The 12,596-nt window shown below is 40.3% G+C and overlaps 1 protein-coding gene and 1 long non-coding RNA gene across 4 annotated transcripts in view; one reads left to right on the forward strand and one right to left on the reverse strand.

Moving 5' to 3' along the window:
* Nucleotides 1-6,109, reverse strand: part of LOC116700248 (uncharacterized) — a 17,912-nt gene extending 11,803 nt beyond the window's left edge. The window contains exon 1 of the long non-coding RNA XR_004334607.1: nt 6,100-6,109. This is a non-coding gene — a long non-coding RNA (uncharacterized LOC116700248). The remainder of the gene's footprint in view (nt 1-6,099) is intronic.
* LOC116700246 (5'-3' exoribonuclease 1) overlaps nt 1-12,596 on the forward strand; it is a 27,655-nt gene that overhangs the window by 13,255 nt on the left and 1,804 nt on the right. Inside the window, exons 24-41 of one of the 3 annotated variants that reach the window (XM_032533282.1) lie at nt 158-304; nt 507-596; nt 883-1,018; nt 1,708-1,764; nt 2,070-2,202; nt 2,367-2,436; nt 2,575-2,770; nt 3,171-3,260; nt 3,381-3,452; nt 3,817-3,861; nt 4,216-4,296; nt 4,512-4,653; nt 5,222-5,347; nt 5,479-5,651; nt 5,765-5,881; nt 6,568-6,673; nt 6,932-7,113; nt 7,253-7,671. In XM_032533282.1, coding sequence (XP_032389173.1) covers nt 158-304; nt 507-596; nt 883-1,018; nt 1,708-1,764; nt 2,070-2,202; nt 2,367-2,436; nt 2,575-2,770; nt 3,171-3,260; nt 3,381-3,452; nt 3,817-3,861; nt 4,216-4,296; nt 4,512-4,653; nt 5,222-5,347; nt 5,479-5,651; nt 5,765-5,881; nt 6,568-6,673; nt 6,932-7,113; nt 7,253-7,609 — 2,320 coding nt within the window. In that variant the 3' untranslated portion in view covers nt 7,610-7,671. Of the gene's footprint in view, nt 1-157; nt 305-506; nt 597-882; nt 1,019-1,707; nt 1,765-2,069; nt 2,203-2,366; nt 2,437-2,574; nt 2,771-3,170; nt 3,261-3,380; nt 3,453-3,816; nt 3,862-4,215; nt 4,297-4,511; nt 4,654-5,221; nt 5,348-5,478; nt 5,652-5,764; nt 5,882-6,567; nt 6,674-6,931; nt 7,114-7,252; nt 7,672-12,596 lie in introns of those variants that run through there. The other 2 variants (XM_032533280.1, XM_032533281.1) reach the window with 2 other exon arrangements.

A 12,596-nucleotide genomic window follows, 5' to 3' on the forward strand; every position in this document is an offset into this window, starting at 1 on the left:
AGACATAATGGGACAATTCCGCTTCCAACCTGTAGGGGGACTGAAGCGGGAAAAGTTACATAGTGTTTTAAAAGGTTTTGTTTGTTTCACTGATCAGAACTTCATTTTTCCCAACTGTCTTTCCCTGCACCATTGTTTCTTTCTGCATTGTTTGCAGTCCCTGTGGAGAGCAAAAAGCTAACGTTGGCCTGAACCTCAAGTTCAACAAGAAGAATGAGGAGGTTCCTGGATACACCAAGAGAACTGAAAAGGAGTGGCTCTACTCTGCTGCTGTGGAGGAACTACTGGCCGAATACCTGGACAGGTAAAAAATAAATAAAAACTGTGAGAACACTTATTCATCTACCGTCAGGCTGCGGTTAACTGAGTCCTTAATTCTGTTTGAGTGTGATAGCAGCATGGATAGTTTAGTTGCATTGAAATGTGTTGAATTCTTGTTTTATCTTCATACACTCTGAAATAGTGTGTTTGAATACAATTGTTTGTTAAAATTTGTGCTTTTCCAGATTTTCTGAGGTGTTCAACTCAGTGTCAAGAAACGGTCACGATGATGTTTTCTATGAAGATGACATTTGGCCTGAAGAGGACCAGAACGGGTAAAACAGACACATACTGTACATAGATAGTATTAAATCTCTTGTGATTGGGGTACATAATGACAGTTCAGTCACAATGCAGTTTTCTGAGAAAAACCTACAAATTTATCAGCCCTGTCAGATAAAAATAAGAGAAGTCTCAGCCTCAATAAGTTCTAAAGTAGTTCCTTTGGATCTACCTCTAATGAGCTTTTTTTTTTTCTTCAGTAATCACAGTTCTAAGTTAATTGAATTTATGTTGTAGTTATTGGTGATATCTAATACTGATCCGAAACACACCCCACAGGGCGGAGAGGGTTGCTGAAATCACCTCATGGTTGAAAAGTCACCCAGTAAGCTCCATCGGCAGGACTTCCTGTGACCTACAGGTGCTGGACTCTGCCATCGTTGAGAGGATCGAGGAAGCAGTGGAGAAGGCCAAGGTAAGTGACGTAAACTGTCTCAAACTACAGGATACTTCCTCCCTTTACTTATGTGCTTTGCGACACAGGTTCTAAAGTATTTTTGAGTCCCCAGAACTATTTTAGAGGAACTGGTTTAGAATGTTCCTTCAGCTGATTGTTGTGCATGTTTCCTCCACGATCTAAATAACTGAAGATTAGGCAAATTAGTCCACCAATTTATAAAGCAACATGACGGGATGAGGGCGGCTGGTGGTCGCAGGCCGGGGTAAACACACTGTGCAGCCTGCAGTTCAGTGTGCCTGTCCATTTCATCTAAAAACACACAAACAAAATAGATTTTTGTTTCACTGTGCTTCAGATCATAAGCGCTAAAACAAGGTTTTGTTTCTGCCCAATCTGTCTCTCCTCTTATGTCTTTTCAAAAAAATGAAAATGGTCCTAAATCAAAATGAGAGTATTTTCTTGTTTTATGAATGAAGCTGTCGACAAAGTAAAGCTGCTGTGAGTTTGCATGTTTGACCAACCAGCAACGGTCAACCATGCAAACCCCTCAACGAGTTCCTCAGAAGGTTCCTAGTACCTGTGGACAAAAATAAACAGTTATCTATTGTAAGACGTTTTCTCTGTGTGAACTCAACTGTCTCTCAATTCACACATCTCTCTTCATTCTCTCTATCGCTGTGTCACTCCCACCTTCCTTCTCTTAGGTGAAGAAGAGCACCAAGAAAGTCCGTGTGACAGTCAAGCCTCATCTCCTCTTCAGGGTGAGTACATTTCGCTTCTTTTTTTGTCTATTGTGATCCTAAATTGGATGTCTTTTGGTTGTGGACTGTTGGTTGGAAATAAACCATTCATCTGAAGATGTTACTTTGAGCTTTAGGACATTGTGAAGGGCTAGATTTTGACATATTATTGACCAAACAATAAATCAGAAAAGATCATTAGCAGATTAATAATAATGATAATAATATTAAAATAATAATGAAAATAACTGCTAGTCGATCCCTATGTTCAGTACACGTTCACAAAGTATTGAACATGTGATATGAATATCTGTGTTTGTGTGTAGCCCTTGGAGCAGCAGCAGGGAGTGATTCCAGACCCGGATTCAGAGTATCGCCTGTTTGACAGAGTCATCAACACCAGGGAGGGCTTCACTGTCCCACTGGGACTCAGAGGAACTATCACCGGCATTAAAGGAGGTGAGGTCACAGTTTAATTTCTTTCATCCTGATTTCTCCATATTGTTTAAAATTCTACCAAAGCACCAGCACCATTGTAAGGGTATAATGCATGTCAATGATATAAAGCAGAAAATATAATTGTAACATATCATTCTCACAGTTTATATTGTGTCTATCTTCAGCGGATCGTGAGGCAGAGGTTCTCTATGAAGTGCTTTTTGATGAAGAATTTGCTGGAGGTCTCTGCATCAGGTAATCGCACAAAGTGAATCTGCAGTGACTACTTTGTAAACTGTAAAATATAATATTTATAATATAATATTTACAAGAAAGAACCTTCCACGCCACACCAGAAGGATGTTAAACTAGACATGTCTCCTTTGTCCTCAGGTGTACTTCACCTCGTTGTTACCGCCTCCCTCCCTGCGCTCTCATTAACTTGTCCCACGGAACACGAGTGGATCAAACCTCCCACAAACTCACCGCCATCGTCAAACCTCAGCCCACCACGGCCGCAAACTTCAACTCTCAGCGCGAGTTGTCCGGCCTGAATCACTCTCCACGTTCACCTTTTATACCCACACAGGTAAGGGTTTTCCTGATTGAAATTATAATAAACAGTAAAAATGTTTATAGTCAGACTTCTAGTTGGTGGGTAGTCTTCCGCTAACAGCTTTTTTTCAGTTTTCTGGTTGGCCAACGTCATCTTCATCTTTGAGCTACTGTGGTTATATCGCCGCCTGTTGACTAACATGTTTTTGACAGTGCTTCAATTGTGTTTAAGCGTTCTCATGTGGACGGAGAGTTTTCTAGACTGCATTGTTTTTTATTTTTATTTTAGAAGGAACAAATTCAAGAAACCCTTTTAAAAAAACAACAACAACTTACGTTTGTGTGGACTAGGCCTCGGATGGCTCACCAAAGCATTTCTTCTTCCCTTTCACGCAAACTCTTTCTTTCTCCATTCCACCTCTCCACCCCTGTAGCATAACAATAAGCATAGTATGGGGAAGGCAGCCTCCCAGGGCAACAGGAACTCTCCCTCAAAAGGTCCTATCCAGAAACAACAGTCCAAGGTAAGCGCAGAGTCACCTGTATGTTTAAACCCTTCTCACTTCTATTGACCCTTTTAAATATGTGACCTTGCAAATATGTGACAGTACAAATATATAATGTTGTCTCTGTTCTCCTCCCAGGAGTACAACAATGTGTGGCAGTCTCTGCAGAACTCTGGTCCTCCTCTCAACCCTCCTGCTCACTGGCACAATGTACGTCTGTGTGTGTGTGAAAGTGTGTGTTTGAGGGCTTTTTTTAAATATTAATAGTGACAAAAGACTAATATGGTGCAGGCCCTCTCCAGAAATTGTCATACACTGTACAGGTTATTTAAACTTTTAAACAGGCTTACATTTCTGCATCATTAAGAGCATTGTGTAACCATGGACTGTCGGCTTCATTGAGCCTGTCTCAGCTCCATCCACGCTCTACCTCTGCCAAATTTTCAGATTAGCCATTGTAAGGTAGTGACAAGATGGCAAATGTATGGAGCTTCTTCCAATTATTGTTAGTTTTAAAACCCACTCTTGACGATGCGATATGTTAAAGCAAAACCATGTGTGTTTCCAACTCTAGGAAGGACTTTCCCAACAGCGGAAGAACCAGCACTCCAACGAAGCTGTAAGTACACACATGCTCAGACCACACCTGCAGGCTCACAAAACTGACAGGCCACAAGCTGGAGAGCAGGATGAGGCTGACAATCCCCACATAACTCAGATTTAAGCAGTTTATTAACCAGAACTGCACATATGAAAGAATATATAAATGTGTGTTACAGCAGTAATAATATATAAAGAATGCTGTTGTACTAAAGTGATGTGTGTAAATTGTTTATGTATATTCATGTGTGTACAGTAAGCTGTATTGGTGTGTTTTTGGATGCAGACCTTTGCTTTAATGTATAAGTGTTATGTGATATTCATGTGTGTGGATATGTGGCTAGAATATTGATGGTTTGTGCATACGTTACAGGCCCCAGTTGGTGGCATCAGATTGTTGAAGAAAAATGAAGATGCCAATTCCCTTTTCCCCCCACAGAACACAGCCAATAAGGTACACACACTTTCAATCTCCTTTTTCCTATCAGATTTTTCTTCTGATCACTTTATGTGCATCTCCGAGTTGTAAGGGACAGTACAAGGGTCTAGGCAATGTCACCCAGTGGCTTGTTTTTAACCTCAATGGTCAGAATCGTTTGTCCACAGGGTACAGTTTGTGTCAACAAATGTCTCCCCACTTCCACGTCTCCACATATTTCTTTGACATAGGCTACAACTGAGTTTGAGGACCTGATCGCCAGTCTCAAGATCTCCACGGGTAACCAGCAGACCCCGCCCCCTCCAGCTCCTCCGCAAGCACCCACCAGCCAGTCAGATGGGCCTTTGTCGCCGCAGTCCTTCGCCATGGTGAGTATCACGGATAAAGATTGCTTAAAATGACGGTCTAATAAGTAGTCTAAAAGTTTTTTTTTTCTTCTTTTTTTCCCCATTAAAAACAACAGACATTATGAAAACAAACTGGCATTTAGTTGGTTAAAATTCTGGAATAAATATTTGGCAGTGATGATCATCCACAAAATAATCTTCAGTCAAGCTTATATGTTTTACAATTTACAAATAAAAGTGAGCAGAATGTAAGGAAATGGTCCAGACAACAGTCAAGACTTCTGTTTTGTGATTTTGCAAAGTCACTGCAGCTGGGTAACACACTGCTAATCATATCAGCTGTAATTAAAATTGCAGATCTTGCAACTTGACTTTTGATATGAAAATTATAACAGTCTGTTAACTGAACATTGTGAATGTTTGTACTAATTGGCTGACCAATGTGTGTGAGTAAATCCAACTTTAATGACTTTGTTAGGCTCTCTCAAATATATATATATATATATATATATATATATATATATATATATATATATTATATAAGGACAGGTCAAGATAATTTACCTTTTTTTTTTTTTCTTCTGTTTTTGCAGAAGGGAACCCTGTGCTGAAGGAGATGCTGAAGATTGACGGTGCTGGAACAGGAAGTCCCTCTTCTCCGGAGACAGATAACACCGGTGGCCAGCAGCAGAACAGGAGACGATCATCAAGAAAAATAGGTACGTACTACATCACAAGCAAATGTACTGCAACCAGATTTACATACCCAGGAAGAGGTGCTCACCCGTGATACAACTAAAATCTGCCCCCCCCCCCCCACCCCCCCCATCCCATTTTTTTCTCTTTCCAGCAGCAAATATGAACGCCCCCCACGGTGATACAGCTGTAATGGCTTCTCCCGCATTGGCCGTATCTGCTAACCTCTCCAACGCCGGGCTGGCCAGTAAGGTGTCAGAGCTGACGCGTGTCTGTGTGGGGCTAGGAATGGCACCACCCGATTTCAGCTACATAGGCAACAGACAGGTAATGTTTGCAACACATATAGTTATTTACTTGCATAGTGTAGATGTATGCCAGATGGTTTTGCGTGCATGCCTTGTGTGAGTGTATGTGTTAAAATTGTCTCGTCTCCACAGGGTCGCACAGTAGTGTGTCAGGTGAAGCTGTCCAATGGGTTGATGGTTCACGGTCCCCAGTGCCAATCAGAAAATGATGCCAAGGAAAAAGCTGCCTTTTTTGCCCTCCAAAGACTGGTACAACACACACACAAATGAGTGTTTGTTTGTTAGAAAGTGTGATAATGTGTACTTGCAATGGGGGGTGTAGAATACGTCTTATTTTGAGCTATGGAAGTCAGAAATCATTTGCACTATTTGTTCCTTCTTTTGAGATATTTTTTATCTCAATCGGTTGGTGGCAAAAATGTGAAGATTTCTCTTTGAGAACATCCTAAAGACATTAAAAATAGCACTGATTTTAATTTTAATGTGTTTTTTGAAATCATTAAATTATGATTAGACCAGTCCCTGACTTAGAGGGCATCCAGACCAACCCTGTGTTAAAACAGCGGATGCCAACACACTGAATAGAGGTTTATGATACCTACCAGACACAACTCTAATTAAAATCCGGAAAGATGTTATGCCAGCAACTGTTTTATCTTTCCTCACAAGGACCGCAAGGTAAACAGTAGACACACTCTTCACGTTACAAAGTTACCCCGAGGAAAGAAAGCAAGACATATTAACAATTAAATAGGTTGACAAACACTTTGTGATCATTCTAGATAACATTTAGCTATCGCTAAAACCTGGTTTCCACAAAACACCTGGTAAAGTGATTACTCAGCTGTCCAATCTGTAAGGGAGTGTGAGTGCATAGGTAGGTACTATTGTACAGATCTACAATTAAAGCTTCCATGTTTCTTGCTCATCTGTAGAACTCAGTGGGATCTGGCTTCCCCCTCCCACCCCCTCTATACCCAGGAGTGGGGCAGATACGACCCCCACCATTAGGAGCCATGGGCCCTGTCTTCAGCCAGCAAGGTCAGTCTTCTCTTCTTACATTTTAGATATGACAGTGTGTGGTAGATGGTAGGGAGCTTTCTTTGGCTGTAGATGCAAGATTATTGTCAGCATTATCCTTCTTCTGTACAATTCCTTTGGCAATGCCAAAAAACAATGGCATTGCCAAAAGTCATAAGCGTATATCACAACAAAATCAGTCAATGTCTCACTTTGTCATTTGAGACTTTCCTGAGATAAGGAGCCCTATGAATAAATGAGTTTGCTCTTCTTCTCCAGGTGGTTTGTTGTTGCCTCACCAGGGTTTCGGTCCTGCCCCTCTATGGGGAATGCCGCTGCCGCCTCCGCACCATCAAAACCAGCCGTTCTACGGAGCAGCAGGAACCTTCCCTGGTGCCGCCCGGCCCCAGCCTGCAACAACAGTGCCCATCGGCTCACACAACCAATTTATTCCTTTACAGGTAGACTTACACATAAGAACTGAGCATTCAGATGTTGTTGTATTTCTATTTTGTGTTGTATTCCTTCTGTTAATATATATATTTTTTAATGCTACAATCATGGTAACCTACCTTTCCACTTGTCCTCTGACCTCAACAGGTGACTAAAAAGCGAGTCTCAGCCAACAAGAAGAACCAGGACACTCGGGAGTTTTACAGCGCCGCCCACGTTGTGACCAGAAACGAATCACAAAAAGCCCACAACCAGCACAGCCAATCTCTGGCTCAGGGTGAACCCCAGGGCGGTAGAGTTGACCAGCCGCACCCCTATGCCGCCAACATCAACCCCTCCTCGTCCAGTCCTGGTCAAGTAGACGGTGTCTCCAAGACGAATGCAGTCCTGCACACACCCCCTCGACAAAACGTCCCAGCCACAGGCCACACCCCCGGCTCCTCCGGCAAGAGGAAGCACAGAAAGCTGGCTGTCAACTTTGAGGCAGCTAAAGTTTCTGAGTGATGAGCTGTTGTGTGTGTGTGTGTGTGTGTGTGTGTGTGTGTGTGTGTGTGTGTGTGTGTGTGGTTGTGTGTGTGTGTGTGTGTGTGTGTGTGTGTGTGTGTGTGTGTGTGTGTGTGTGTGTGTGTGTGTGTGTGTGTGTGTGTGTGTGTGTGTGTGTGTGTGTGTGTGTGTGTGTGTGTGTGTGTGTGTGTGTGTGGTGTGTGTGTGGTGTGCTGTGTGTTTGTGTGGTGTGTTGTCTGGTGTTCTGTGTGTCGTGTGTGTCTGTGTCTGGTGTCTGTGTCTGTGGCTGTGTGTGTCTGTGTCTGTGTGTGTCTGTGTGTGTGTGTGTGTGTGGTGTCTGTGTGTGTCTGTGTGCGAGAGAGAGCGCGTGAGCGCAGGGAGAGAGGTGTGTTTGGTGTTTTAAAGCTGCTGTTTTTAAAGCCTGACTCAGCACTCTGATCAAAACCTCATCAATGTAAGTTTCTTTTCACTCTTGCACTTGAGCAAACTATTCTGCCCACTTTTACTCAAAACACACACGAATTCCATTGTCCCTTCGCCTCTTCTCTTCAGATCAGTTATGTCAATGTAACCTGGCTATTGTAGTTTTGCGTCCCCTCTGAGATGTTGCCATCTTATGCTTGTTTGTGCCCCCCCCCCCCCTTATTCTATGGGTGCAAAAGAGGTTGATTTCGTAGATCAATCCCTTTACTTAACAGAATTGATTGATTGATTAAGGTCTTTGTGTTTTAGAAAAAAAATAATGATTTCCTATGGTTGTTGATGAGCTTGGTCGGGTTACATGTGCATAGTAGTAAATAAGATCCAGTAAAGTGAAACTGCCTTTTTAAAAGTGCATCGTCTTCATTAAATATGCATTTTAGAGAAAATCCAATTGGCAAAAAAAACAGACATGCCGGAACGTTGAAACCAAATAAGTAGCTTAGAGGGAAACAAAAAGAACAGGAACTAAAACCGTAACTTCATTTTCTTTAATTTAAATCTTACTTTACAAAGATTTTTGTCTGAGCCCATAGAATTAGAAATCAATGTTATTTGGTTGTTTTATTTTTTATACCTCCTACAGCTCCTCATGTCAGTCTTAGCACCGTCCATCTACACCTCTTTAAGACGTTGCTTTGGATGCTTACAGCTGAGAGGCAGGAGAGTTTTCTCTGAGCTGAGCTGCTATTGCCTTCGTTTTGGACTCCATGGCAGCGTAGACTGAGAACACAGTGCAGATAACCGATTGAGATTTATCACGCTCCCTGTCACGGTGCAGATGATCCTTGGTGTTTTGGGAAACCTCTTTAATCAACAGATTTTGGTTCTCAGGGACATGTAGTCTTTAAACTTGAGCCTCAGATTTGCACTGCAGCGGCAACTACTTCCTGCTTTAGGGCATACTAAGTTATTTACATGTACGTCTTTAGAAAACTAGTTTGACTGCATATGAAGCTGCGTTTTCCACGTTTTGTTTTTTAGGGGGTGTTGGTGTATTAATTATGCATAAAGAAAATTGGCCTTCTATCATGGCTTTGCTTGGACATACTGATCACTTTCTGAAGCATTACATAATTTGTATCAAAATACGTCAGCTCTGTCAGGTTTGGATCAGTGGTGTTAATCAGGCCAACATGGATTGATATCAGTTTTAATGTTTCCATTTGTTTTGGGATCATTTCCCATCAAGTTTGACAACCTTTTCTTTCCTTTGGACACTTTTATTTTTTATGGTTAACAACACCGCCAAAGTCAAAAGTTGATCAATGCACACTGCCCGCAATGAATGCAGAATTACAAAACATTATTGGTATAATAAACACACACATATACACTACATGTGGTGATATTACTACTGCAGAGCAGCTTTACACCAGCATATAACCCAGAGTCAAACTCCACTTGGTGTTAACATTGCCAGAGGCTCTATTTTTTTTTTTTTTTTTAAATAGTTGTCCAAATTTTATAAACTAGACCATGTGAGAAAATCCTAATTTTTATTGTTCCAGTTTCCAAAAGCAACCTGAGACAAAGTCAGTCTTTCAGTTTTTAATTGTACAGGCCCAGGAGATTATCTCTGATTATACACAGTTGCAACAAAAACAATGTTCTTGCTTCCACTAACGTACTTTTTAAACTGCTCCGATTAGACCCTTTTTTTCTTGTGAATATGGGCGCTCACACAGTTTATAGTATTCTATACTTTGGACATCTTAAATTTAAGTACAAGCCAACAATTAGGATCTTAGGGATTGTCTGACCATGCACGACTGATGTCACTTACAATAGTTTCTTTTCATCCAAAATTTTCATTTCGTTATGACAGTTGCGTGCGTGGCGTAGGATTGGACAACCACACGCGGCTGATGATTGATTAGCTTCCTTCACAACTTAATCAATTGTCTTAAGTACAAAGAAAAAAAAAAAGTAAGCATTGATGTACGGTGATGATATGCAGTCCCATAAGGCTTGAAACAATTTTTGTACCTGTGTAAATGCAGCCAAAGAGCATTGTAACACGTGATGAGTCAAAATATATTTAAAACACTTATAACTACATTATAGGCCTGCAAAATTCAGTGTATTGTTTTAGTATTCTAAGATGCTTTTTGGAACGTTCCTCCAGGTCTTGGTGAGGGGTTTTCTAAAGCTGTTTGGCTAACTTAAATTCTTGGCTTCATTGATCACCTCTGTGCACATCTGGACCTTTACACGCACGCACACACACACACACTTTTCAATTTTAAAGATCTTTCTTTCCTTTTTAAGCTATGGATTTTATGGATACCCTTTTTATATGCAGTCTTGGGGTCTTTTCTAAGCTAATTATTGTTTGAATAATGTTTGTGGTGAAGCTACAGTGATGGAAGCAGTTGCACCAACGAGTGAAGTGTCTTTACTTTGTCCTTGTTTTGAGGCGCACACACGCACAGTGTGGTGTGATTGCTGTTTTAAGGCTGATATCCTTACGCCAACCCTGGGACTCAAGTCTATAAGGCTCTGGTGCAATAAGGGGAGTTTTTAAAACATTTAGGAAAATTGAAGCACACCTGTTGTATATCTGGGTTCTTTTTCTGTTTTGTTTTTTTTGTTTGTTTTTTTTTTAGAAGGGAAAAAAAGTAGAAAATTCTCAGTATAAAGAGAAAATGATTTTCTATTTTGATCCAGGAATGTGCTGTACATATCCATTTAATAAAGTAAATCTTTTGTTACAACATGGTTGCTTTGTTGGCATCAAAAACTGTTCACCATCAGTTCTTTTTTCCGATTTATTTTTTAGTTCAGTTTAGTTAGTAAGTATTTTTGGGGTATTTTTTCCCCCAAAAAACATTCCCATAGGTTGTTTGTACAAGCTCACGACACCACATTTTACCGTTACCTGAAGGCTACCATAGGTTCTACCGCACACTTGGAAAGGGTTATTTAGTTAGATGCTATATGCTCGCTAGTGGATGCCATTATATACTACACACTGGTCCTTTTTAAGAGTGTTTTCGTATCTGCCTGATAGATTTCAACGTGTAATTTTTAAATTGAAAAGCAAAACCTGAAGATAATATTTACAGGTTTTGATAGACATAGAGTGAAGGACAATGAAGAAGTCACCACATTAAAAAAAAGAGACATTTATTCATTTAGCACCAGGCGGTCAGTACAAACGTTATCTTTCCTCAGAAGCTCGGGTTTTGTTCAAACAGAAAGTATAATCAGACATCGGGAAAACCTACCACTTCTTTGAAAACCATTTTATCAGCCCGGCGGGTCTATACATCTGGAACTACATCTGAAATCAACGTTTGGTGAGGAAAAAAAATCTTAAATCATTGAGTGTGCATCATACAAAATCTACCTCTACAGAGTACAAAAACATTCTGACAATAACAACACACATATATATACATACATACAGTATGTTCCAACTTTATCCAAATTTGAAAATGAACTGGCTATATTTTCACACTATGGCCCGCTACTATATAAATTAATACAAATCACACATTGATTTTTTTTTTTAACTGTAATACTATCCGTAAAGCACTGATGTTAATGTTGAAACTAGTTCAAATCATTTATGAAGCAGCAGGACTAAAGTTCAGCAGAAAACAGCAAAGAATTTGTCCTGATTTGGACTTAATACTGGATTATGGGATGCCAGTTAATGATGTATTAAACAGATGCAACATATTGTAAACAAAACTGCGGAGTCATGTTTTTAGCCGGGGGCGCCATACTGCGATTTACGAATTAAGCCTTTGATATTATCTGTGTACTCTCCTGCGTTTGAAGCCTAAGGTTCTTGTTAAACATGGGTTAGCTCATTTTAAAAAAAATGGTTTAGCAATGCATGACTCTCTTCAATAATATATGTTTAATATCTGTAACTTTAACAGAGAGAAGACTTTAGTGGTAAAATGTTTTTGGTTAACTGCAGGCAGTTGTTTTTATTAATTCTTTTGGGCTTCACAGTGGCCTGAAAAAATATGGAGGAGGAAATATAAGTGTACACAGTATGAATTTCAAATAGTTCACATGCCATTTAAAGACTAAAACCAACAATTAACTGATCCTGCTAATAACTATTATTTATTATTCTTATTATAATTATGTTGTGTGAGTGTGTATCGCCTGTTATATCTATTCCCTCTGTACCATTGAGCTTAACTATTAAAAACACATCATTAAGCCACACTGCTGCATTGGGTGACATGTTCCTTCATTACCATGAACACACACTGTAGTTCATTTTGACTCAGTCACACATACATCGATCTGCTGATGCACCAAATGTTTATTAATCCCCCACTGAAAATAATCCCAAACAAATACTCTATTTCCTCCTGTTGAGTTGGTGTTCCCTAAAAACTACATCGACCAGCTGTTTTGGGTCTTTCCACTAGGTTTGTTGACATTATCAGAAATATAAAATGTTGCCAGTCTCATCCCTTGCCTAGAAATCACCTTCCTAAATGACACACACACACACACACACACACACACACACACA

Source organism: Etheostoma spectabile, chromosome 13 (genome assembly GCF_008692095.1).
Source record: "Etheostoma spectabile isolate EspeVRDwgs_2016 chromosome 13, UIUC_Espe_1.0, whole genome shotgun sequence".
In the NCBI taxonomy this organism is placed as follows: Eukaryota; Metazoa; Chordata; class Actinopteri; order Perciformes; family Percidae; genus Etheostoma; species Etheostoma spectabile.